The sequence below is a fragment of the Bubalus bubalis genome, chromosome 8 (genome assembly GCF_019923935.1).
Source record: "Bubalus bubalis isolate 160015118507 breed Murrah chromosome 8, NDDB_SH_1, whole genome shotgun sequence".
NCBI lineage: Eukaryota > Metazoa > Chordata > Mammalia > Artiodactyla > Bovidae > Bubalus > Bubalus bubalis.
The window spans coordinates 104,345,901-104,372,298 of NC_059164.1; the positions used below are offsets into that span (position 1 = coordinate 104,345,901).

Genomic DNA, 26,398 nt, shown 5'->3' on the forward strand with positions numbered 1-26,398 from the left:
GAATCACCCGCCAGTGCAGGAGACTCAAGAGACGGGGGTTTAATCCCTGGGTCAGGAAGACCCCCTGGAGGAGGGCATGGCAACCCACTCCAGTATTCTTGCCTGAAAAACACCATGGACACAGGAGCCTGGTGGGCTACACTCCACAGGGTTGCAAAGAGTCGGACATGACTGAGCGACTGAACACACACACATGTACAGCTTGGCTTTAGATCAGGCTTAAAGTTCCCCAGAAGGACCAAGCCAGCTGGCATAGGCTTGGGAGGAGGTTTAAGAGTGGATAGGGACAGAAGGTCACCATCAATCTAAGTACCCACACCTGCGTTTCCCAGCCTGCTCCTGAAGGTCACAGTAATATAATAAGCCCTGTTTCTACAGAGGACAGAGAAGGACATTCTCCAGTGACTTCCAAACAAAAGCAGATGGTTTCTCTGAAAGTATTTCCATAGTGACACAAAAGTAGGTCTGGGTGGCTTCTAGCTTCTGCTGTGTCTGTGCAGGGAGTCCTGCCTGGTACCTCGCCAACAAATTCTCCTTTCAGAGACCTGGCAGCAAGTGATGCTGGCGTGCTGCTCGCCTGAGAGATTGGGGAAGAAGGGGGGGTGGGGTGGGGGGAGGGGGAGGGAGCCTTCAAAAGTTGAACTCCATCCATGTCTCCTTGGGGATGACAGTGACGAGGGTAACACAGGGTAGCAGCGTGCTCTTCAGCCCAGCAGAGGGCGCTGCGCTAGATTCCTGGCCTCACCAGGAAGCTGGCAATGCAGGGAAGGACCGCACTAGGGTATCCTCTTCAAAGGACTCTGTTGGGGAGCCGGAGGGGGTGAAGGGGAGCATAGGGGTTCTGCTCTGGGGTCAGCCAAACACAGGCTGCATTCGACTTCAGATGTGGCATTGCGATATGGGTGCACCCTCTCCCAGGGCCACTCCCAGCCCAGGGGATGTCAGATGGACGGCTGCCTAGAAGTGCACAGAATTAAAAGGGGTGTGGAACCGTGGGCCCGCCATTCAAAGAGAAATACAGGAACCTCATTTTCATCTGATTACCTTTACATCAGTGGGTCTGAGCCTGGAGTTAACAATAGCACAGAAACGAAAGCATTCGCATGCAGAAGCCCTCTGGAGCAGAAGGGCTTACAAAGAGTATTTGCCCAACAAATTCCCCAGTTCCACAGAACAAGAGCCTACCTGTGTCCTCCAAGAGAACCTGACCTTTCCTTTTACCCCACCCCTACTTCTGACCGCCCATCCCAACTTAGAAAGCCTTGAACCTTCCGATAATACTAAGAGTAACCATTACTTGACCCAAGTTACAAAGGCTGCTCCTTCTCCAGGAACAAGAGGAGATGGCCACTCTTCAAGGAAAAAGGCAGTGAAGCTTCAGCTTCTAAACGAATTCTTTTTTTTCTTCTGTAAACAAATATATTACTGAAATGGCTAAACCCACAGAGGAGAAAAATGTACAGTTTACATTTCAATGCCCAAACTTATTTATATATTTACATAAAAGACACTACCTCGATTAGTCAATGTCTGCATTTCCACATGTGAACTTCTTTAATCTTGAATTCTGTATCAGGGAGCTGCAGTGAGAGTGGTTTTGAATAAAGCAATAAGCCCTACAAAGCTAGTCTCGAGACATGACACATGATCCATCCATTTGAAAGTTATTTCTCTCTGACACTAGCCTGGCTGGAACTTGGTCCCGGACACATACACAGACACCTATTCCAATAACACAGCCAGGCAGGAACAGTGAAGGGGAGGAAGTTATATGTCACAGACCACCTAGGACCCCAAGTCAAAATCCTGAACTGGCCCAGAAGACCTCCGCTCGACTCACAGGAGCCGGCTTCTCTAACAAACCGTGGTTATCTCACCTAGGCTGACACCCACTGGACACTCCAGCCAAACAGAACAGGCAGGGCCGACAGGAGCTATCCCAGGTCCAAGCACTCCAGAGCACAGCAGAGCAACTCATCACTCACACACAGGGTTCCCAACCACTCCCCTGGGTACAGGCATTGCCGCCTCTGCTAACAAGTCTGGTACTTCTCTGGTCCCAGTTCCCTAGCTTGAGGAATGTTGCCTCTGCTAAAGAGAAGTTTGCTTATAAAGGCTCCTAACTGGTACATATTCCTGTTGACATCAGCTCAGAGGAATGTGCCAGCCCGTCCCAGGAGGGGATTCAGAGAAACAAGACTATGACATGGAGCGGCCACCGTTAACTTAGAGAAAGGCTTCAAGGCTTCATTTTTACAGTTTTAGTTTTCAGCTGACTGAGAAGCCATCTCTCCCTGTCCTCTGTCTAGAGAAGCTTCATACCTGGTGACAGAAACATCCTTTGTCCCATTCTGAAGTCTCTACATGAACAGAGAAAACACAGATTTACTCTAATAAACCAGAAAGGGAATTTGACCACAAGACAAGACTCCCAGAACTGATAAAAACCTTGGAAGGCCATCTGGTCTAGCTTCTGCTTTGGGCAGATGGATATGCAAGGCCCCACTGGACAGTGGTCTCCTTCTTGATACATCAAATGACAGAGACCAGACAGACTTTCCCAACAGTCCATCCAGGGTGTCCAGAGCTACTGGTGATAGGTGGCCTTCACCCCATCACCTCAAGTCAATCATGAGGAGATGAGAGAGGCTGCCTTGATACGTCCTAAGTCTGAACCCAGCAGCAGCTCGGAAAGTGGTAGCTTCCAACGACCTCCAAAATCAAGGCGCTCTCATCTTACCTCTTGGGAAGAAGGGAAGAAAGGAGATGCAAAAATTACATTTGTTGGAAGTATAAATACTCCTGTGTGTCAATTAGAAATCAGGCCATCCCCGCGTGATAGCAGCTCATCCTTATGGGCAACAGGGGTTGTCAATGACCAACATGACGTCAATGCCGTAGGCCTCCAGCAGGTCCATAAGAAAACTCCGGTCTCCCTGGGGGTCTAAACCCATGCCCCGAGCATGCTCGGCTGTCAAAGTTTTGTCTTGACTGGCAGACACCTCCAACAAAGTCTGAAATATCCGGTTGTTTTGCTCAAGGAAAAACCTGCATTCACAAGACAAGACATGGGAAAGAGAGAGCAGAAAAGACACAAAAGTTTACCAAGTAAGCCACACTTGGGGAACCAAAACTGCACTGTTTTGCTTCCTATACATTTAAACGGTTTCAAAAGTCAGATAACCTTTTAAAAGAAGAAAAGAGGATAAAAGTGAAGAGTTATTCAAGTGCCACTGAGGTCAGCAAAGAACTGGTGTTAAGCCATTCTATGATTAGCAAAATCACTGAGTGAGTGATGGCCTGACTGCCAGAAATCTATAGGAAGGTTCAGTTCAGTCGCTCAGTCGTGAAGGTTACTAGAGGTTTAAACACAGCTGTAGAGAGAGGCCCCATGAACGGTGTTCCTCTCTTTCTGCTTAGTCCTAAGGGAAGAGAAAGATTAAACAGACAGACACCTGATAATGCAGTTCTGAGGTCAAGACTTAATGTGAGAAACTGAAATCTACCTTCAAAGCCTTGGATGGGTAATTAAAGCCAGTGACAGGAGATGAGCCTTCCCGACACAGAGAAGGACTCTTAAAATGACTCTCCAGCCCCTGAGCCAACCACAAAAAACAGGTGGAGCTCAGAGGTACTGGGGCAGGCACTGGGGAGTCAGAAGCCAGCCCCGGGGGGCGGGCAGTAATGTAGGAGGGGGAGCGAGGCAGAGTTCTCCACAGCTCACCATCATCTGTGTATAACTCTGTGTTCCTTAGATGGCTTTATAGGACACCTAGAAAATACAGAACAAAGTTCCACTATGGTGGAGCTTAAATATAGTTCCTGTATGTACCTGTATGTATGTGGAACTTACATACAGTTCTACTATATATCACGATAACTTTTTATAGTAAATTCAGATTTTTAGTTGGAGTTTCAATATCAAACTCTCAAAAATTACTAGAATGAATAGACAGAAAAGTAGAAGGATATAGTAGACCATAAAAACACTAAGAACCAATTCAATGTAATTAAGATTTACACAATTTTCACATAACAGTAAGATACAAATTCTATTCAAGTTCCCACAGACTATAAACCAGGAGACACTGGAACATATTCAGGGACATAAAACAAGGTACAAAAATTTCATGGTCCAAAGGTATTGAAATCGTACAGTCTGTTCTCTTACCACTGTGGAATTATGTTAGAAATCAATACTTCAATGGCTTATTGTTTTAATTTGCACAGGGCATATCTGAGTGTCACTGACTTATAGTTCTATATGAATATATGAGCCGTATTCAGATATGGTCTGATAACGTAACAGTCTAGACTTTTCATCTGTATTCCACAGAGCAAGGTGCTCAGTGCCCCAAGCAGCTTTGGGCGGTGAGGAATTTCAGATTCAACAGAGATTCAAACGCCTTGAGGAGACTCTGCTCAGCTCTCCGCTCAGCTCCCAGATACTTTTACATCTCAACAGCAGGTGTGCATTAGAAAGTACACTTGATCAGAATCAAAGTTGTTGCAACATCAAAAGCCAGCGCTAAGTCGTGTCCGACTCTCGCGATCCCATGAACTGTAGCCTGCCAGGCTTCTCTGTCCATGGGATTCTCCAGGCAGTACTGGAGTGGGATGCCATTTCTTCTTCAGGGGAACTGCCCGACCCAGGAATTGAACCCAGGTCTCCCACATTGCAGGCAGATGCTCAAAGGCAGAAACAGTTCTAACTGCAAGTGCTACTCCCCATCCCAAGACAGGAAGCTGGCAAAACTGTTTCCGGTCCAATTACATTTCTGTTCTTATCACCTGGCACTATTAAACACAGCTGTTTATGAATGAAATCAATGCCTTAAAGGTATAGAGGGCACGGTTCTGATCCTGACCAACAACTGCTCTGGGGGGAAAGAAATGTCATTCAGTTCAAGAGTTAAGTTTTTTATGATCCCATAATATTCCATACAAGGAAGTGCTCTATTCAAAGGCAGCAATGGATGACAAGCCCCCGAATCCTGAGAGACAGCTTGTATGCAGCGGACATCTGGGTGTAAATGACCAATAGGAAGACGACTCCTGGGGCTCCCATTTCTCATAATAATCTTTTCCTGCTCTTGAACTCTTCTGGGTGCCCCTAACAGCATTTCGGGGCTCAGGCTGACTCGCCAGGCTCCTCTGTCCATGGGATTTCCCAGGCAAGGATACTGGAGTGGGTTGCCAGTTCCTCCTGCAGGGAATTTTCCCAACCTAGGGATCAAACCTGCATCTCCTGCACTGGCAAGCGGATTCTTTACCGCTGAGCCACCAGGGAAGCCCAACACAGGAGGGATCCAGGCTAAAGCCGTCAAGTGCTAAGGAACCCTCAGGGAGGCCCATGACTACCATCCAGGCTGACTTACAGCACAAAGAGGTCCTCTTCACAAGGGTTGTAATCTTCTTCCACCTCCTGGGAATATAATAGCATCTGCCTGTTGGGAAGGAGACGACCATCAGCTTCTGGCGCAGCTACAAGGACCCCCAGGCCCCAGGCTAGGTCACTGGGTGGGCATCTGCATGGGTCACTGCCTCTCAAGAAGGAGGCTGAAAACCCAGAGCAACACCCCCATCGCTGCCCCGGCCAAAGGCAGGGAGAGAAGGGGCAGCACAGGGCTTGGAGTCCAGGGCTGGGCCTGGCCCTGGGTAATCCAGGACGAGGGACAGCCTTTCCTAATTGTCATACAATTGGAGTGAGGCCATGAAGCCATTTATCCCACCCCTGATACCAGCGTGCTGTTCCGGGCTTCACAGATTCTAGAGTCAGCCCAGGCATGCCTGCTGCCCATCAGTATAGGTGGGGAGCTTCCTCAACCCCCGCTCCCTGGGCAGATGGGCAAAAAATGTGCACAGAGGGAAGGGGCGGCAGGCAGCGGGGCTGGACCAGAGCCCCTCGGATGTCTGGACAGGGGCGGCTCCCCTTCCCCCAGCCTCACCTCTGCTCGTTGAGCCGCCGGTACTTCTCCCGGTCGGCGCTGTTGATCTTCAGCAGCGGCTGCAGGTGGTCGTGGTGCGTCTTCACGTTCTGGTTGTCCACGTAGACGTCGTAGAGCTCCCGCTTCTCCTCGAAAATCTTCTCCGTGGTGCCTGCGGGAGCCGGGGTTCAGGAGGTGGGGACCTCCCGCAGGGTGGCCCTACAGGGAACCAGGGCCCCCGGGGAGGCGGGGGTGCCAGGGATGGGCGGGCCCCGTACTCACAGGCCACATAAGACACCTCTACCTCCAGGGTCTCGATGTCGGCCACGTTCACGTAGAAGAAAGGCTTGGACTCGGGCACGGTGCCCCCAATGCCAGGCAGGGAGACGTTGGCCAGGCAGCAGCAGCAGTACACTGGCGGGACAGCGGAGGTGAGGGCGCCCGGGGTCCCCCTCCCAGCCTGCCCCCCTACCTCCCAGGCTGCCAGCATCACTAGGGTCTCCGTTCAGACACGGGTCAGTCTCTCTCAGGAGATCTTGCTTAGGATGTGGTACCGGTGACCTTCCCCCTTCTCAGAACCCTTGCCCACGGCAACCCCTGCCTCTCCTGGTCCCCTCCCCTCTTCTGTCTGTGCCCCTCAGCCCCCTCTGTCTTCCTCTTCCTCTGGCTCACCTCCCCGGGCCAGCATCTTCCAAGCTGACACATCCCTCCTGATTCACACTCTCTCCAAGTGTTGGCACAGACAGCCCGGGCTGCCCCCCAAGGTCCTGACCTAACTAGACCACTGCCTAGCGTCCACCTCGAGGTCTCAGAGCACCACACACATGTAGTGTCCAAGTGGACTCTATCACACCACCCCCCACCGTCCTTGTCATCCTAGACTCTTCCGCCCTGACCTCTCACACACATCAGAACCTTACAACCCAATCTGACACCAGCCTCTGCCAGCTTTCTCTTTTTATATCTGGAATCCATCCTCTCTGCTTTAATCCAGGCCCTTCTCTCATCTGCCACCCGATCCATCTTCCCTATTGCCGGAGTCCACATTCTATGATATCAATCCAACCGCGGTCCTCCAGGGCTTCAAAGCAGTGAGCCCCTGATACGGATCAATCCCTCTGACCTTGGTCAACAATGGAAAGAATGGGGCAGTTTCTGTCGCAGGGAGCTGGGCAGAGTCCCTGACCTTGGCTTCTAGTTACCTCTATAGCATACAACGCCCACTGGAGGGGGAGAAAATATCAAAATGCGCTTTCGAAGTAAGGCAAATTTCCAAAGGATGAGGATCTGTTCGCCAAAGAACTTAATAAACTGAGACATGCAGCCAGCCGGGTGTGTTATCTGAAAAAATTAACAGAGGTGGGTGAGGGGGAGGGAGGAATAACTTGTTAGAAATATTGTGAAAAATATGCAATATAAGTGTGTGCTAACTACCCCACCAAAAATGACCCAAGGTATAACTAAACAGATACACTAAGGGATGGGTACTTCTACATAAAACGGTATTTTTCACTTTGAAAGTCTTATCTTTAAACTAGAATTTTATCATTTAGCAGCTCCCCGAATGCACCGAAGTGAGAGTTTAGGATCATTAACTACTTCATCTGGGGAAGCGGTGCAGAGGAAGAGAAGCTGGACTGTAATATTTGAGTCTCTCCGGGATGACGCACACCTTAGTGAGACCATTCAGCTCCCAAAGTGACTAAGAACAGGGAGGAAGGAAAGGATGAACTAACTGTCCTAGGTGAAACCTCAAATATACAGGGAACCAGCTCCCGTGGGAGGTGACATGTGGGAATAGATTACAGGTTACCCCACTGGCACAAGGACTCCAAGCACCTAACCCCATTCCAGCACCTATCCCCACCCCCCTGCACCTAACTCCACCCTTGCACCTAACCCCACCCCCCTGCACCTAACTCCACCCTTGCACCTAGCCCCACCCGCCTGCACCCTAACCCCGCCCTCTGCACCTAACTCCACCCTCGCACCTAACCCCACCCCCTGTACCTAACCCCGCCCTCTGCACCTAACTCCACCCCCTGCACCTAAACCCCACCTCCCTGTGCCTAACCCCACCCTTTGCACCTAATTCCACCCCCTGCACCTAAACCCCACCTCCCTGTGCCTAACCCCACCCTTTGCATCTAATTCCACCCCCTGCACCTAACTCCACCCTTGCACCTAACCCCACTCACCTACACATAACCCCACCCCCTGCACATAACCCCATCCCCATACCTAACTCCACCTCCTCGTCCCAACTCCACCCCTGCCTCCTCTCAGTGCTGGATGCCAGGGCCCCTCTCAACTCTGAGGGTCGCCTCCCAGGCGTGCAGAGGAGCTAAGACATATTCCAGGAGCAACTGCATGAGCTCTGTCTAACCCAGGGGAAGTCGGAGGCCGGGGTTCTGCTCTGGCCTTTACTGACAGGGAGACCTCAGGAAAGCCAGCCCACGTTTCTGGTTCACTTTCTTTACCTGTAAAATGGGGATATTCCATCACATCCCTCATATGGCTAGAAGGACCACTTGAGAAAAGTCGTGTGCAACGCTTGGCACATGGGAAAGCCACATGACACAACTGTCACTGACAAGACACCAGGCTTCAAGCCGAGCGCATTGTGAATGTTTTGGAAGGTCACTTCCAGGACAAAGTGTGTAGTTTACAAGCCAGTGGAAGAAGCAGGCACACAAGTGCTTAAACACCAGCCTGATGAGAGTTGTGAGTAAAGAGGGTCAGGGGGCTGCAGGAAGGCGCACAAAGGCCCTGAGGTATGAGAACAAGCTGCTTTCTGGGAACAAGCAGCTGGGGGACTGGGCAGGGCCTGTGCCAGGGCAAACGGGCAGCAGCCCAGCTGCTGAGACGTGGCCCTAGGCTGCACCCCGACTACACGATACAACAGACTTCTGTGCTTTCACCTCAACACATTTCCCTTCTCTGGCCTTGGAGCTTTTACAGAGAACCTTTTCTGGACTTGAACAGTTCCTACTTTTAGGTTTCCCTCCAACTTTTCATGTCAGGCACCCCATCCTCTTCTTACTCCCTAACTGTCGCTGGTAGGTCCCTCGGATTCACACTTCATCCCTCACCTTCCACCTTCATCCCCCTAGGAAATCCATCCACTCCTGGGGCTCAGTCCCCCGACTTCTCTCTCAGTTCCTTATTTCCCTGGGGGAGCATTTACTAGCTGCTGTTGGGCCTCTCAGAGAGGTCTCCATCAATCCTGCCTTCCTCTCACCTTCCAGGTTTTTCCTTCCCTCTAAGATCTGACCTCTACTTTATAAATTTATTTTAAAATTTTCTTTATATATCTGTTCACTTTGTAAAAATATTCATTGACCTATAAACTTACAGCTTTTCAACCAGTTGCAACAAATGTTATATTTCAATAGAAAGGTTACATAACAATTTCTTCGTATGTACACATATGTGATATATTTGAATAGGCTATCAAATATACCATGTTCATTAGTACTGTCATTTCCCCCCCTAGTCTTTTCCTCTTTTACATATACAAGCAGTGTCCCTCCAAACCCACCTCACCCCAAGGTAATATGTGTTAATAACCTACATCACAACCATCCATGTTTTTTTCCCACGTTCATATATGTATGTGGACATGGATACATATATGTATGTGGATACATATATGTATATATGTTCATATATGAATATATCTACATGTTTGTACATACCCAAGGTAGTGATTATTTTACAGAAGTGATAACATCACATACAGTTTTCAGCTCTTTGCTATTCTCTCACAGTACTTCCTAGTAGAGCATCCCTCGTCCACTAGTTATGCTCTAATTCATTACTCCAAATGGCTGTGTAATATACGGAGTGTTCTATTTGTCTGCCACTCTGAACAATATTGAATTAAACACGCTCATACAGACATCATGACACGCTGGTGGTTAACAGAGAGAAGACAGATCCTAAGGAGTGGGACTATCAGATCAAAGGGTGCAATATTTTTAATTTTAATAAGGCACTAACAAATTGTTTTTTTAAAAGAAGACTGTTCACATTTCTACCTGCAACCTATTAATACCCTTTTCCCTGCATCTCCCAGGGTTTAACATGTCTGCTAATGAGCTGCCCACAATAAGGCGAAAAAGAGGCGATTTCACTTTTTCTACCTCTGGTCCCCTTCTTGGCATCTTGGGGAGAGGAATACAGGGCAGCCAGGTCAGATGCTGGTCACCTCCCTGTGGGTTTGGAGACAGCCTTGAACTCAGAAGGAAAAAGGGGGTCAGAGTTAGGAGTGAAGAGAAAGAAAGTAGGTTTTCATCAATACAGGCCCAGAACTGCCCTAATGATCCTCTGACAGCTTCTTAGTTATTGCCTCGCAGCACATGCCCAGGAAATCTTCAAACTACATTTCCTAGACTCTTATGCCCGTGGCTACCTGTTAGGTTCTACCAATGGGGTGCAGTGACTGGAGACTGGAGGGCAGGAGGAAGCTTCTAGTTTCAGGGTCCAGCTTCCGCTGGTATTTCTCCAGGGGCAGAGGACACCTCCATTCTAGACTCCAGCTATTCCTGGCATCCCTGGCCCTAGGCAAACCCTGCCCACACCATGCCCAGGTGCACGGTGCCTCCCTAAGTGGTCTGAGAACCACCTCCGCAGAGCCCCTCCTCCGAGCTCCTGCAGTTCAGATGTCACTTCCTGTCACTTTCCCCTCTTTCTTACTCCAGCCCCGGGAATGCATGGCAGGAAGCCCAGGTACACCACCAACCCCTCCCCCACTCATTTGTTATCTACTGCCTATCTATGCAATCCTCTTTTCCTCTTGAGTAACTTGCTTTTAACCACCAGAACATGGCAACACTACAGCACTGTGACTTCCACAATTAATACAACAGATTGTGACCTCCACCTTGCCAGCAGACTTTTTCACGGGTTGGTTTTGATGAAGGAAACCATCATGTTGAAGAGACCCAACGTGTTTGTTTGTTGCCGTAGGCACTAAAAAAGTCAGCAAGGCTCTCAGTCCAACAGGCCTCAAGGAACTCAATCCTCCCAACAACCATGTGAACTCACAAGTGGATATTCCCCCAGTCGAGCTGTCAGATAAGCCCCCAACCATGAGGGACACCTTGACTGCAGTCTTGCAGAGGGCCCAGCAAAGCCTGGATCCCTGACTCACAGAAACTGAGAGATGTGGCTCAGCTGGTAAAGAATCTGCCTGCGATGTGGGAGACCTGGGTTCGATCCCTGGGTTGGGAAGATCCCCCGGAGAAGGGAAAGGCTGCCCACTCCAGTATTCTGGCCTGGAGAATTCCATGGACTGTATAGTCCATGGGGTCACAAAGAGTCGGACACGACTGAGCAAGTTTTACTGTTTTAAACCATTAATTTGAGGGCAACTTGTGATGCAGCAACAGATAACTAATATAGGGTGGTAACCACTGTCTGTATTTCTAGTGTTTAGGTTATTCTGTTACCTCTCTGTGACTTTGGTTTTCCAATTCCTGTATTACTGATTCTCTGTATTGAATCAGTCTGAAATACCTGGCATAGTTTGTGTTTTCCTAACGAGACCCTAACTGGTACTTATTCAGGTTCAAATACCATGGGTAACAGTTAAGGTTCTTTTCAATCTGATTGCAACCTATTTTTCCACTCTTTTCTCCTGGCCAGATGACACTGATATTCGTCACAGTCAAACCAGTCTTCTCATGCCCATGAACTCGCCCTGTTGTTTCTCATGCACATCCCCACAGGCAATGGAGCGGGAGGACTGAGCACTGGCCTTGGCACCAGGCCTGTGTTAATATCCTGGCTCTATCTCCTACTAGTTGTAAGGCCTTAAGCAAGTCACTGAACCTTTAAAAACCTCAGTTGGTTTATCTGTAAAACATGGATTAAAAAAAAAATCCACTTTAAAGAGTGCTGCAACAGATACAGATAAAGAGTCAGCAGAACGTCTAACTCACAGAAGGTGCTGACAGAGTCCTGGACCATGGCCCCCACTGTGGCTCATGCCTTCTCTCAGCCTGGAGTTAGCATCCCTCACTTTCGCCTAGTTAAATACCTCAAATGCCTCTTCCAAGATACCTTCTCAGAGTCCTCTCAAAGTCACGGTATAATTTCTCTACCAGGGAGCCTGAAATTTCCACTGAAGTATCTTGTGGCCACCTGTAGGGGAGGGGAGAGGGGATGGAGGAGGAAGATGGGGTGGAGGAGGAGGGAGGGGGTTAGAGGAGGAGAGGGGGTAGAAGATGGGGAGGGGAGAAGGTGAGGGGGGAGGGAGGAGGGGGAGGGAGGGGGTTAGAGGAGGAGAGGGGTGGAAGATGGAGAGGGGGGAGGAGGGGGATGGAGGAGGAGGGGGATGGAGGAGGAGGGGGGTGGAGGAAGAGGAGGGGGATGGAGAGGAGGGGGATGGAGAGGAGGAGGGGAATGGAGGAAGAGGAGGAGGGGATGGAAGAGGAGGAAGGGATGGAGGAGGAGGGAGATGGAGGAGGAGGAGCGGGATGGAGGAGGAGGGGAAGGAGCAGGAGGGGGAGGAGGAGGAGGATGGAGGAGGAGGGGGCTAGAGGAGGAGGGGGATGGAGGAGGACGAGGAGGTGGAAGAGGAGGGGGATGGAGGAGGAGGAAGGGGAAGAAGAGGGGGAGGGAGGAGGGGGAGGGAAGAGGGGGAGGGAGGAGGAGGGGGATGAGGAGGGGGAGGGCAGAGCTGGGAGAGGAGGGAAAGGGGGAGGCTCTTTGTACCCTCCTACTGCTTGCTTGGGTCTTTGGTTAATGGTAAATAAACATATTCTAGTACAAAGTAATTCAGAAAAAATACACAATAAAGTAATATAAAAAATACAGTAACTAAGAAATATCTCAACTGTGGAAATGCTTCATTTTTAGTTCACATGTCTGCCTTTAAAACCGAAACAATCACGAGAATCAGATCCACGCGTCACCCCAGGAGTCACCACAACTGGGCCCTCCATGTGGCTCTGCACCGCCATTACGGAAGTATTAGAAAGCATGTTAAGATAACCTGCCTTATGTTTTAAATAAGAACCAAATGCTGAGGTTACAATTCTATTCTATCAAAAGCAGACTTTGGGTGTTAGCCCAAGACACAAATTTCCTTATTCATGAAAACAACAATCAGCAACTACTGTCCCCAGACCCAAGCCCAGGACTGCGTGAGACTTTGGCTGACCTACCTTCATCTCGGGGTACATGTATCGGTGGATGGAAGGCAGCCAGTAGACGGGGGGCAGGCTGCCACCTCTCCCCGGACCGGCGTGGAGCACCCCCTTCTTGTCCTCATAGAAGGCAGCCAGGTGAGAGTAATGACCCGGGGTCTCCAGCTGATGTCTGCACGAGACACGCGCACAGTGAGAACAGCTCGGACCACAGCCCTGCCACTCACTCCCCGGCCCCAGGGGCAGCAATACAAGCCTGGATAAACTAAAAGCCTCCCTTCCAGAGGCTGCCTAGGACACTTCCTTTGATGTTACAAGTTCCTTAGCAAAAGCTCTAAGATAGGCTCTGAAACTCCCCGACAGTGCTGTGGACACAAGCTCCTTCTCATGGGAAACAGGAGGAATTAACAGACTATTATTAACTAATGTCCATTGTTCTGGAGCGAAGCATGCTTCCCAGAGAATGGCTGTTGGTGATGAGAAGGGGAAACCTGGAAGACCACAGATGCTTCAAAGCAAGTTTGTCTTTGTTTAGAAAGCAAGTGTGTCTTCTTGCTTTGCTGTTGTGAAAGAATAAGAAGAAGCGTACTCTTCAGCATCTCACATAATGGAAAACAACTACTGGAGGTCATGAGGGCTTATGTTTGAACCAAGTAATAAAGAGCACAAGACCTCTTCTCCCCCAACCCCATCCTGCACAAGGAGACTTGTCTGTGGGTAATTCTGTCAACTGATCCCAAAGCCAAGGAAGCTACATTAAGGCCCTGGACCATTTGGTTAATGGAGAATCCAATCCTGCCTTGGGGTCAAGCACAGGAGGACCATGGGTACCATTTAGGCACTATGTTTACTGAAAGTGTAATAGAGGCTGAATTTAAAATATGGTCAGAATCTAGTATGACTGGTGGCTTTGGTTTTTATTTTTTGGCCACACTGCGCTGCATACGGGATCTTAGTGCCCCAACTACAGATCAAACCTGTGCCCCCATCAGTGGGAGTGTGGCATCTTAATGACTGGACCACCAGGAAAGTCCCAACCGGTATCTTTGTAAAAGGGGAAATCTGGATGCACAGACACACACAAGAACCTGTGTGCAAGTGAAGGGTCGGAGTGATAAATCTACAAGCCAGGAACAGCCAAGACTGTTGGAAGCCAGGAGAGGAGCAACCACCAGCTTCTCTCTCAGAGCCCTGGGAAAAAAACAAGTCTGCTGACACCTTGATTTTAGACTTCCAGCTTCCAGAACTGTTGGACAATACATTTCTGTTGTTCTCAGTCATCACCTAGTTTGTGGTACTTTGTTACAGCAGCCTTAGGACACGAACAGAAGGGGGAAAAAAAAAACTAAAACTTTTTTAGTCCATTTAAATTACCTTAGAACTGTACAATTTCCATCATACTACAATGAAAGAGAATCAAAATAGAGCTTTACTGCGCCAGCGGAGGCTTCCCTAATTACAGCTGGCCCTGGCACAATGATGACTGGAGGGCAATGCCCCCAGCCTGTCGCTGCTGGCTTCGCCCAAACGCCGTCACGCAACGCTCAGATTCAAGATCCGCACTGTCCACCAGGCACCCTGCTGTGCCCCACCCATCCCTGCTCCAGAGGGACCAACCGCTCCTGATGTCAAGGCTACCGCTGCCACTTTGTCACTGTGAGAGCTCAGTGACATTACTGAACTTTCCAAAATCTGCTTTTCTTCCCGTAGATAGCAGTACCACCTCAATATGATAGTGAGGTGTAAATGGAGCTGAGTAGAAAAAATGCCCAGGACAGTTTGTGATATATTTCAGCTTCTTATGGAACACCTGGTGGGCTTCCCAAGTGACTCAGTGGTAAAGAATCTGCCTGCCAGTGCAGGAGACATGGGTTTGATTCCTAGGTGGGAAGGTGCCCTCGAGGAGGAAATGGCAACCCACTCCACTATTCTTGCCTAGGAAATCCCACGGACAGAGGAGCCTGGCGGGCTACAGTCCACAGGGTTGCAAACAGTCAGGCATGACTGAGGGACTGAGCACAGCACACAAAAAACTAGGTTCCTTCCTCCTGAGCATATGGGCAGAGTGTAGCAGGCGCACAGGGAAGGCTTGGAAACAGTGGGGAAACAGGAAGATTCAGGGCAAGCCCTGGAAGAGACCTTTAGGCAAATTTACATTTTAAAAACCAAAAAAAAAAAAAAAATCATCAAGTATACCCCCAAAATTCATTACTAAAATAAACTCCTCTGAGTGATAACTCTCTACTTGGGAGGTTCCTACACTTTAACCTTTGCACAGGAAGCAGTTGTGTGATGTAATAATAAATGACTCTGAGGGTGTGTGTGCTTATAATTATTTCTGGTTTTCTTTTATTGTGCTGCACAGCATGTCAGATCTAGTTCCCTGGCCAGGGATCAAACCCACACCTCCTGCATTGGAAGTGTGGAATCTTAACCACTGGACCACCAGGGAAGTCCCTATAATCCTTTCTTTCACTCTTACAAATGTTCACAGTCTAGACGGGAAATCCATGAAAGCCACGCTGTGTCCAGCTATTCTGAGAAGATGGCAGACTTTAGACACCCTTCAAGGATATGTCAAAGAGACAAAAGCTTGATTACTACAAAATAGCATGTAGACAATTAAGTTCAAGGGTATTTTTATTAGGACCTAATTTCCTTAAAAGGAACAGTGGGAAGCATTTTGTTGTATTTTTAATACTATTATCTTGGCTATATTTTCTAGGTTCACTGTTCGCTGATTTGCTTCTCAATTAACAGTCTTACCTGTTTGACTCCATTAAACTCTATACTTAAACCAAGAGTCTAAAGAAAAGCTCACTACGAAGTTAGAATCTCTTACACTAAAAGGTAGTTTCAGAATCCTCTCCTCTGACAGCCTAAGATACCGCTGGCTGATGGAACAGAATGAAGCAATGAGATGGAGTATGGAAACAGACACAGACATACATATAAATTGGCAGTTCCCAGATACGTGTTAAACAGCCGTTTTATGAAGGCCTCAAAATCTAAACACAACATAGATTTTGCCAATGAGCAAGAATGATTATCAAACCGTAACACCAAGATAAACCAAAAAGTACTAAAACAAGCCTGAGAGTTTAGATGATAAGCTGGGTTTCAAAGATGATTCAGGAGGGTGATCTATACGATGCAGAGATGAAGCAGCACAGGCCAAGCGTCCATGGGAACTGCCCATGAGACATGACAACATAAAAATGAGACAGTAACCGGCAGTCTGTGCTACTAATCTGAGCTGCGGTTCTGGGCCACATCAAGGATTCTTCTCAAGAACCAGAGACACTGGGTTGCTGCTTAAGCCCACAGCCCCTTCACTAACATGGCATAGGCTGTACGGCCACACCGACACTCACTGCGACTAACCCTGCCTTCCCCCAGCACACCGGGCCATCATGCGCCCAGTGTAAGCATCAGGGATACCTCTGCACAGCAGTGACACTTCTTCACTCCTGACACTATGACCGGTCTGAACCACTCTGTCTTCTGCCCTTGCAAGTACAGAAAAACAGGCACTCCCGTTCATCGCTGGTGCAGTACTATCTTTCTGAAAGGTCACTTGAAATTTGTGTAAAAACTGCATACCCTGGATGTGCCCTCCAACCCAATGATTCCATTTCCAGGATCAAGGCCTAAAGATCTGTATGTGGATACGAACAATCATTTGTTCATAAAGATATTCATGTTCATGGGGGTGAAAAATAAGAACAACCTAAAAGCCCAAAAACAGTGAAACAGGGACTTCCCTGGTGGTCCAGGGGTTAAGACTTAACCTTCCAGTGCAGAGCGTGTGGGCTCGATCCCTGGTGGGGGAACTCAGATCCCACATGACTCTCCAAAAACCAAAACATAAAAGAGAACATTGTAACAAATTCAGTAAAGACTATAAAAATAGTCCACATCAAAAAAAAAAAATCTTAAAAATAAAACAGTGAAACGGTTAAATTGTGATACATCTATACACTGAAATGCTTATGTGCTGTGCTCTGTCACTTCAGTTGTGTCCAGCTCTTCGTGACCCCGTGGACTGTAGCCCACCAGGCTCCTCTGTCCATGGGATTCTCCAGGCTCGATTTAAAAGCAGTAACAGTGCGAAACAGATACAGAATCCCCTAGAAGGCAAAGCGGACAGCCATGGAGGAAAATGGACAAGGGGATTCTAGTGAGAGAACCAAGGTATAGCCAGGAGCTCCTGCTCTGTGACTACCAGACGTCTTTGCCATCCCTGCTGGGCAGAATTCCATTATCGTTATGATCTAATGACCGCTCGTATTTCTCATTCTCCTTTTTCAAACAGGAGTTTGTATTATGGCTCCTACTCTATTTTCTATGTTGCATTTGGGAGGTGGGGAGTGGAGGACTTGACTGTTCTCTCACAGCTTTTATGAATAAGAGGAACCACGTCCTGATTGCCTCATATCACACAGAAACCTTAGATTTTAGATGCCAACGTTAACTGGATAAGACTCTGATGTCTCGGGATGGGAGGAAGGTGCTCTGTGTGTGGGAAGAAGAGTACACACAGATCCTGGGGTTGCCAGGGGGGCAAATTGAAGCAGAGGCTGCTAAAATTTCCCCTAAAACCATTTTTCTTCCTATACAGAAAAGGAGCCCCCAGTTTTAACCAGTCACGAGGCCACCCGATTAGAGACGACCCTCCCCGGTGTCCTTTGCTGTCAGGTGCGTCTTTGTGACTGAAGACTTGACCGTGGGTTATGAGAAGTTACATATGGAACTTCTGGCTTTTCCCTCCTACCTGTGGGCTGCAGTGCAGGCCTAGATGTGGTGAGCAGCTCTGAACAGGTGAGAAGGACATCTGAGAACACAAAAATCTCTCCTAGGATCTGGCAGCATAATAAGAGAAGCAGTGTGGGCCCCGAATGATTGTGGGAACAGCAGGCTGCCCACCCTGACCACCTGCCTACTTCTAGGCCATTCCATGGAGAAGAATCTTCTGTCTTATTTGAACCAGAGTATTTCAGGGCCTCTGTTACCACCATTTAGCCAGGACTCTAACTAACATAATACTTCCTTAAAATTTTGGGCTTTTGAACCATGAGAATGTATTGCCTCCTTGGGAAATTAATTTTTCAAAAGGAGTAATAAATTTTTAAAAGTGTCAAGATCCCAATAAAAATGTTCTTTTCCTCAGTATTACTTCTGAGACACAAAACTGAGGAAATATTTCAAATACAGAAAAATATATCACCGCTCCAAAATGCAGAGGAACAGTTAAAAAAAATTAGAAACACGCCAACGCTCAAGCACAGGGAATAATGGAGTAGATTAATGGGAGAGCTCTAACATTCGAGAGCTATTAGAATAACCATCAGGGACTCCCCTGGTGGCCCAGTCATTATGAATCCGTCTGCCAATGCAGGGGACACGGGTTTGGTCCCTGATCCGGGAAAATCCCATATGCCATGTAGCAACTAAGCCCGTGTACCACGACTGCAGAGCCTGTGCTCTAGAGCCTGCGAGCCACAGCTTCGGAGCCCACGTGCCACAGCTACTAAAACCCTCACACCCGAGAGCCTGTGCCCCTCGACAAGAGAAGCCACCGCAATGAGAAGCCCGTGCACCACAACCCGCGTAGCCCCTGCTTGCCGCAACGAGAGAAAGCCCACGTGCAGCAAAGAAGACCCAGTGCAGCCAAAGGTGAATAAATAATTTTCTTAAACCATCAAAATGAAAAATACGTAGGACAATGGTAAGAAAACCTGAGCATAACTGGTTTTCCTGAAGAAGGAAAAATGCAGAGGAAAAGCTGAGTATTTCACGGTAGAAGAAAAGGTTCCTGAAGTTAAAAGTCATTTCTCTAGATAAAAAAGAACTATTCCAGAAAAAAAAAAAAACAGTTCATAAACATCACAGATAAAGAATCTATAGGGACCTAGACAAAAGAGACTTTTCTGAAGCAACCAACATCAGGAAACAGCAAAGCAATATTTACAGCATCCTGAGAATAAAAAAGAAAAGATATAAGAATCCTATACCCAGCCAAGAGTAAAAGGAAAAGACCAACACCATCAAGCATGCAAGATTTCAGAGAAGGCACCACCCATGATCCTTTTATGACCAAAAAAAAAAGTGCTTGATGGCAAAATCCAACCAACCAAGAAACGTATCAGGAGCTCAGCAAGTCACAGTTAAGCCCTGGATGTGGTTTCAAACATATAAATGAGACTTAAGAATCATGGGAATTATGATTACAGAACTAAATGTAATAAACCTCACAATATATAAAGTTAAGAAAAAAGTAGGGGAGGAGTTCTGGGGAAAAGTATAAGATAACTGACTGCACCTAAAACAACCTAAAAACACAAATGACCCCTACACAAAGATTTGTACACTTTACTGTATATATGCCATTTCTCAATAAGAATAATACTGTAGCTTCATGTTTTTCAGAGTCTTTTGTCTTAACTTGGGAGGAATATTCCAAGAAATAATACATCTTACTTAGTGAAAAAAAAAGATTCATTTAAAGTTTGACAATTTCTTCAGTTTCACTTACTCTTTTCCTCTGAAATATACAAATACATTAAACCAATCCTACTTTTGGAAAATTATGTTTTTTAGAATGACATTCACTGAATATTGACAATGAATATCTCTTACTGAGTGCTAAGATTTGGGAGAATTTTAAAAATTCATTTGTACTTTTAACTAATTTTTAATAAACATTTTCCCCACAAACATTTCATATTCTTTCAAAGATGATGATCAAGACAGACAGTTATGTCAAAGATTAAAATAATGATATATTTTAAAAGGATAGGATGTAAAAATATGTATAGTGTATGGTGCCAAGAATATAAATAATTTTTTAAAGTACACACACAAAGACACACGCATAGCAGAAGAGAGGCAAATGTGCTAAAATTTTAACAATGTTTCAGGGATTAGTGATAGATTTCTCCCCCCAAAATCTAAAATAAAATTAGGTTACTCACATGATGGGAAAAAATACAAATTATTAACAGTTTTGCAGCTTCTGTTAAAAATTCCCTTCCTATTAATCCCCTTCCATGATAATGATTACTCCAAATAATAAATGATGAGGTCTTAAAAGAGTTGAGGGTGGGAGTTGGAAGGGAGGTTTAAGAGAGAGGGGACATATGTATACCTATGGCTGATTCATGCTGATGTATGGCAAAAACTAATACAATATTGCAAACAATTATCTTTCCATTAAATATAAATTTTTAAAAAAGTTGAAAGTCTATTTGCCTGGGGGCAAAGAAGTCATAATTGTAGTTGAGGGAAAGCAAAGATCACTGTACATGTCAACAAACTGATTAAACCAAACTGATGATAGTGTTAAACTGAAAGCAAAATCGACCCCAGCTTTCAATCGAGTATGAAGGATCAGTACGCAGGACACAGGATGAACCATAAAGACCACCGCCAGAGGGGTGAAACTCGGTCACGGAAGTTCCCGGAGAGGCCCCTACTGCTCTGATGGGGGCACGACCTTTAACCCCGAGGGCTCATCACCATCACCCGCCGGCCCGCCGCCTCCCGCCCCGCCTGTGGGCCACGCACCTAACTTGGTTCTCCAGGAAGTGCATGTGCCGGTACAGCAGGGTGTAGGATGGAGACAGGATGCCCACGGACTTCATCCGGGCGCCACGCTCCAGCTCGCTTTCCACTGGCATGTTGGCGAAGCAGGCCAGGCCGAAGAAGGGCCCCTTCCGGAAATAGCTAAAAGAGACCCAATATGTAGCATAGCTCAAAATCAAAAATTTTGTTTTTTCTCCCTTGACAAGTGTGTTAAGTCGCTTCAGTCGTGTCCAACTCTTTGCGACTCCATGGGCTGTAGCCTGCCAGGCTCCTCTGTCCATGTGGATTCTCCAGGCAAGGATACTGGAGTGGGTTGCATGCCTTCCTCCAAGGGATCTTCGCCACCCAGGGATGGAACCCGCATCTCTTATGTCTCCTGCATTAGCAGGCAGGTTCCTTACCACTAGGACCATCTGGAAATCCCTTGAGAGGCCTCCCAAATAGAAGATGTAACTGTGTCCAGCGCTCTACATGAGAAAGTTCAGCCTGAGAAAAACCTTTTTTTAAAATCTCAGGGGGACAATGAGCCCAAGCCATTCAACCTTACAGATGGGACAATCAAGGCTCAAAAAAAACCAAAAAACAAAAAAACTGGAACTCACTAAGGCTCGTCCCACTGGAGCCAGGACTTGCTCTCCGAAAAGCCTGCTGTTCAGTTGCCGTTGACCCCAGATCAATTGCCTGTGACCATGACCCTTCTTTCCTGCCTAACAGCTGACTTGATGTGTGACCTCTGTTTTATTAGCATAAACCGGGTTGATTCTCTCCTCGCTTCCTGAGCCTCTGATGTTTTTAATAGAACATTCGACCAGAGCTGTCATTTGATTTCCTTCCCCTTTCTCACACTTGTGCCCGTCATGGTTTCAACCCAATGAGAAGATTAAAGCTACTCTGTCACCCATATGTTCTAGTTGCTCCTCACAAGAATCTTAATCACACAGGACTACAAACCGGCCTTACTTAGAGCTGAAATTTCAAGTTTTAGCACAAACATGTCTTGAGTTAACCCAAATGGAACCAAAAGTCTATTCTGTAATTAAAGCCAAACCTCAAGCGAGGATCAATCATTTCTTAGAAAAGGCAAGAACCTCTATGGCAGGAGTTCTTAATGTTTTCGGGTCATGGGAACCTAACAAAAGCTTGGGAGCTTCTTGTTACAAACCTGATATAAAAACTCAAACCGGCACATATATTTTCAGGGCATTTGCACACACTTCCTGAAGATGCCCTGATGACAGCTCTTGTTCTCTGGGGAAAGCAGAAGAGGAGCGGAAACGGTGCAGAGCAGACTGGCAATCAGCACTACTTACATGAAATCAGACTCAATTTTATGAGATCCGCTGGCCATAGACTTGAACTCCACACCTTCAAGGTCAATATCTTGGGGTAAGCACCATTCCACCATGTTTCCTGCAGGGAAGGGAAGACAGAAGTTTAAAACAGACAAAATCATTCAAAGGGCTTAGTGCAGGGCTAAAAGCATGTGGCTTCCAAGTAAATGAACAGCTGACTCAGCCACCAAAATGCAGACTCATCCCTCCACCGGCCACAGGCTGGCAGAGTGCCTGAGTCATCCTGCGGGCCAGGAGATGGGCACTGAAGGCACCTCTGATCTCTGCCTTTGAATGAACACAGTTCTTCTAGTGAGGCTGCTGGCTTCGCTTCTGCCATTCTGCTTGGCCACCTCCCAATCGCCTTTCTTTTGTAGCCTCACTTCTAGGTGCATATTCTGACCCTCTACCTCCATTTCCTGGTTGCATATTCTCTCCTTAACCCCACAGGATCTTGCTTCCATCTTGCTTTTCTATAGCTACTAATGATTTTGACAAACTTCCAAACTCTTTTTAAAATTTATTTTTAAAATTATTTATTTGGCTGTGCCAGATTTTAGTTGCAGCATGCAGGATCTTTAGTTGCAGCATGCAGGATCTAGTTGCCCAGCCGGGGGTAAAACCTGAGCCCCCCTGCACTGGGAGTGCAGAGTCTTATCTGCTGAACCACTGGGAAGTCCGCCAAACTCTTTTCAATTCAAATCTTCATTGGTTTCATTGTGGCATTTGATAATTCCTCAAAAACCTCTCCCATTTTTTCCTTGACTCCCATGATAGAACACTATCTTGGTTCTTTTCCTTCTTCTCTGGTCAGTATAGCTCTGCTGCCTTCCCTAACTCTCCTCCCTCCTCAAATGAGGCTCTTCTCCAAGTTCCAGACACTAGTTCTTTGCTTCCAGAATTTAAGGACTCATTCACTCATCCCTAATTACTGAGTTTCTACTGAGCCAGATGTTGGGGCTATGTCAAGTAAGACATAGTCCCTGAACTCAAACAGATTAGATTCCAGGGCTAGATAAAGAGATAAACAAGGAGACTGGTGATTACAGTTCTGGAGGTGTTATGCTAAATTCTATGACAGAGTATAATATGGGATTTTAGAATGTAGCAATGACAAGCCTCCATCAGATTGAGAGAATCAGAAAATTTCACAAGACCAGTGTTTCCTAGAGGCTTGAAAGGACACTACAGAATATGCCCTGCTGTTTTCTTCCATATTCAAATTTTTCCAAATAAAAATACTAAGATACTTGTGAAGATTTCCCTTTAGAACAAACTGCTCATCAACATGGCAAACCCTAATTTCCCAGGCAACAGAAATACCGTTAATAATCCCTGACAACAATACTTTTCAGATAACTGTTTAGGGCATCAGAGGTCCCCTGTATACAACCCACTCTGAACAGGGCAGACATCAGAGGGAGTCAGCCTATCCTATATTCACAGCCTGCAGCCCTTTCAAGTAGTTTATTTTCAAGAGAGGAATCATAAACCCCAATGATGAGCTAAAACAAAAAGCGTGGGAAAAGGAGTTATGATTTCACACAACAGACAGGCTAGACCAATGTATTTGTCAGGGTTAAAGACAAGAAAAAGCATGCTGAACCAGGGGTAAACATGGGAGAAAGGTAAGGTTTCCAGCACCAAGGTCCCCCGACACGCCTGTCTTTCCTCTTAGCATCCATGTCTACTGTCTGTTTAGTCCGGTGGCTTCCACTCTGTGTCATGTCTCAGGAAACCCAGGAAACTTACAAACGTGCTGAGACCCACTCCAAATCTACAGGATCTACTCCAGATCTATGATCCGTGCCACGTGGCTGCCTCTGCTGATGAGCCTCCTGTGTACAAGGTCCCAACTCTTTTTTAAAGTAATATTTATTTATTTATTTGGCTGCACCGGGTCTTAGTTGGGGCAAGCAGGTTCTTTGATCTTCATTGGGGCAGGTTGGTTCTTTAGTTGTGGCATGCAGAATCCAGCTCCCTGACCAGGGATCGAACCTGGGCCCCCTGCATTGGGAGCAAAGAGTCTTGGCCACTGGACCACCTGAAACGACCCTCTAGTAGGTTCTGTCCTCTCACTTATCTGCTTCTTCTAGTATCGGCTGCCTCGTTTCGTGCCCCCATGCCACTCCATATGAGGGTTCAACTCGCTCTAACTTAATTCCCTTCCTTTAATCCAGCATGTCCATGAGCACTCAGTGACTTGTTAAAACATTAATGCACCTAGACATTGTGCTGAAGGGTAAGTTTAGAAAAGTGCACAGATCAGAACCATGTGGCACATTGAGTTTTCCCAGCATGAACATACCTGGGTGAGCAGAACCTAGACCAAGAAGCAGGACATTATCAGCACAGCAGAAATCCATCCGAGTCACTAACCCTCTCTCAAGGCTAATTATTATCCTGACTTCTAACACCACAAATGAGCTTTGCTCTTTTTGAAATTTACATAAATGCAATCATCATTTGCATTTAGAGAGCTGACTGGCTCAGATTATGAACTCCTTATTGCAAAATTCAGACTTAAACTGAAGAAAGTAGGAAAAACCACTAGACCATTCAGGTATGACCTAAATCAAATCCCTTATGATTATACAGTGGAAGTGAGAAATAGGTTTAAGGGATTAGATCTGATAGACAGAGTCCCTGATGAACTATGGACAGAGGTTCGTGACACTGTACAGGAGGGATCAAGACCATCCCCATGGAAAAGAAATGCAAAAAAGCAAAATGGCTGTCTGGGGAGGCCTTACAAATAGCTGTGAAAAGAAGAGAAGCGAAAAGCAAAGGAGAAGAGGAAAGATACAAGCATCTGAATGCAGAGTTCCAAAGAATAGCAAGGAGAGATAAGAAAGCCTTCCTCAGCGATCAATGCAAAGAAATAGAGGAAAACAACAGAATGGGAAAGACTAGAGATCTCTTCAAGAAAATTAGAGATACCAAGGGAACATCTCATGCAAAGATGGGCTCGATAAAGGACAGACATGGTATGGACCTAACAGAAGCAGAAGATATTAAGAAGAGGTGGCAAGAATACACAGAAGAACTGTACAAAAAAGATCTTCATGACCCAGAAAATCACAATGGTGTGATCACTCACTTTGAGCCAGACATCCTGGAATGTAAAGTCAAGTGAGCCTTAGAAAGCATCACTACGAACAAAGCTAGTGGAGGTGATGGAATTCCAGTTGAGCTATTTTGAATCCTAAAAGATGATGCTGTGAAAGTGTTTCATTCAATATGCCAGCAAATTTGGAAAACTCAGCAATGGCTACAGGACTGGAAAAAGTCAGTTTTCATTCCAATCCCAAAGAAAGGCAATGCCAAAGAATGCTCAAACTACCGCACAATTGCACTCATCTCACACACTAGTAAAGTAATGCTTAAAATTCTCCAAGCCAGGCTTCAGCAATACACGAACCGTGAACTTCCAGATGTTCAAGGTGGTTTTAGAAGAGGCAGAGGAACCAGAGATCAAATTGCCAACATCTGCTGGATCATGGAAAAAGCAAGAGAGTTCCAGAAAAACATCTATTTCTGCTTTATTGACTATGCCAAGGCCTTTGACTGTGTGGATCACAAAATGACCAACCTACATAGCATATTAAAAAGCAGAGACATTACTTTGCCAACAAAGATCTGTCTAGTCAAGGCTATGGTTTTTCCAGTGGTCCTGTATGGATGTGAGAGTTAGACTGTGGAGAAAAATGAGTGCCAAAGAATTGATGCTTTTGAACTGTGGTGTTGGAGAAGACTCTTGTGAGTCCCTTGGACTGCAAGGAGATCCAACCAGTCCATCCTAAAAGAGATCAGTCCTGGGTGTTCATTGGAAGGACTGATGCTGAGGCTGAAACTCCAATACTTTGGCCACCTCATGCGAAGAGTTGACTCATTGGAAAAGACCCTCATGCTGGGAGGGATTGGTGGCAGGAGGAAAGGGGGACGACAGAGGATGAGATGGCTTGATTGCATCACTGACTCGATGCACATGAGTTTGGGTGAACTCCGGGAGTTGGTGATGGACAGGGAGGCCTGGCGTGCTGCGATTCATGGGGTCGCAAAGAGCCGGACACGACTGAGCAACTGAACTGAACTGAATCATCATTTGTATTCGTGTTTTTTTTTTTTTTTTTGCTCCATATTTTTTGCAAGATTCATCCATGGGGATGCATATAGCAATAATTTGTTCATTTATTATTTCCATGCTATGCTAGTGACACAACTTACATATCTACGTAACTGTGAACGCGCACTTAGCTTGTTTCTTATTTGAAGCCCTTAGAAGCAGCACTACTGTAAACAATTCCACACTTGTCATCTGGTGACTCCACAGGCAGTAGCTTTGTAACGCATGACCCAGCTGGGCTAATACACATTTCTCAGAATTCCCTCCTTTGTACAC

The 26,398-nt window shown here is 46.7% G+C and overlaps 1 protein-coding gene across 2 annotated transcripts in view; it reads right to left on the reverse strand.

The window, feature by feature from the left end:
• Positions 1-1,410: 1,410 nt before the first annotated feature.
• The window catches only part of DENND11 (DENN domain containing 11), a 42,920-nt gene continuing 17,932 nt past the window's right edge, over positions 1,411-26,398 (reverse strand). For both annotated transcript variants that reach the window (XM_025291676.3, XM_025291677.3), the window contains exons 2-9: positions 21,976-22,075; positions 20,648-20,806; positions 13,100-13,253; positions 7,130-7,268; positions 6,210-6,341; positions 5,949-6,099; positions 5,379-5,447; positions 1,411-3,048 (exon numbers count right to left, since the gene is read on the reverse strand). In XM_025291676.3, coding sequence (XP_025147461.1) covers positions 2,853-3,048; positions 5,379-5,447; positions 5,949-6,099; positions 6,210-6,341; positions 7,130-7,268; positions 13,100-13,253; positions 20,648-20,806; positions 21,976-22,075 — 1,100 coding nt within the window. In that variant the 3' untranslated portion in view covers positions 1,411-2,852. The remainder of the gene's footprint in view (positions 3,049-5,378; positions 5,448-5,948; positions 6,100-6,209; positions 6,342-7,129; positions 7,269-13,099; positions 13,254-20,647; positions 20,807-21,975; positions 22,076-26,398) is intronic.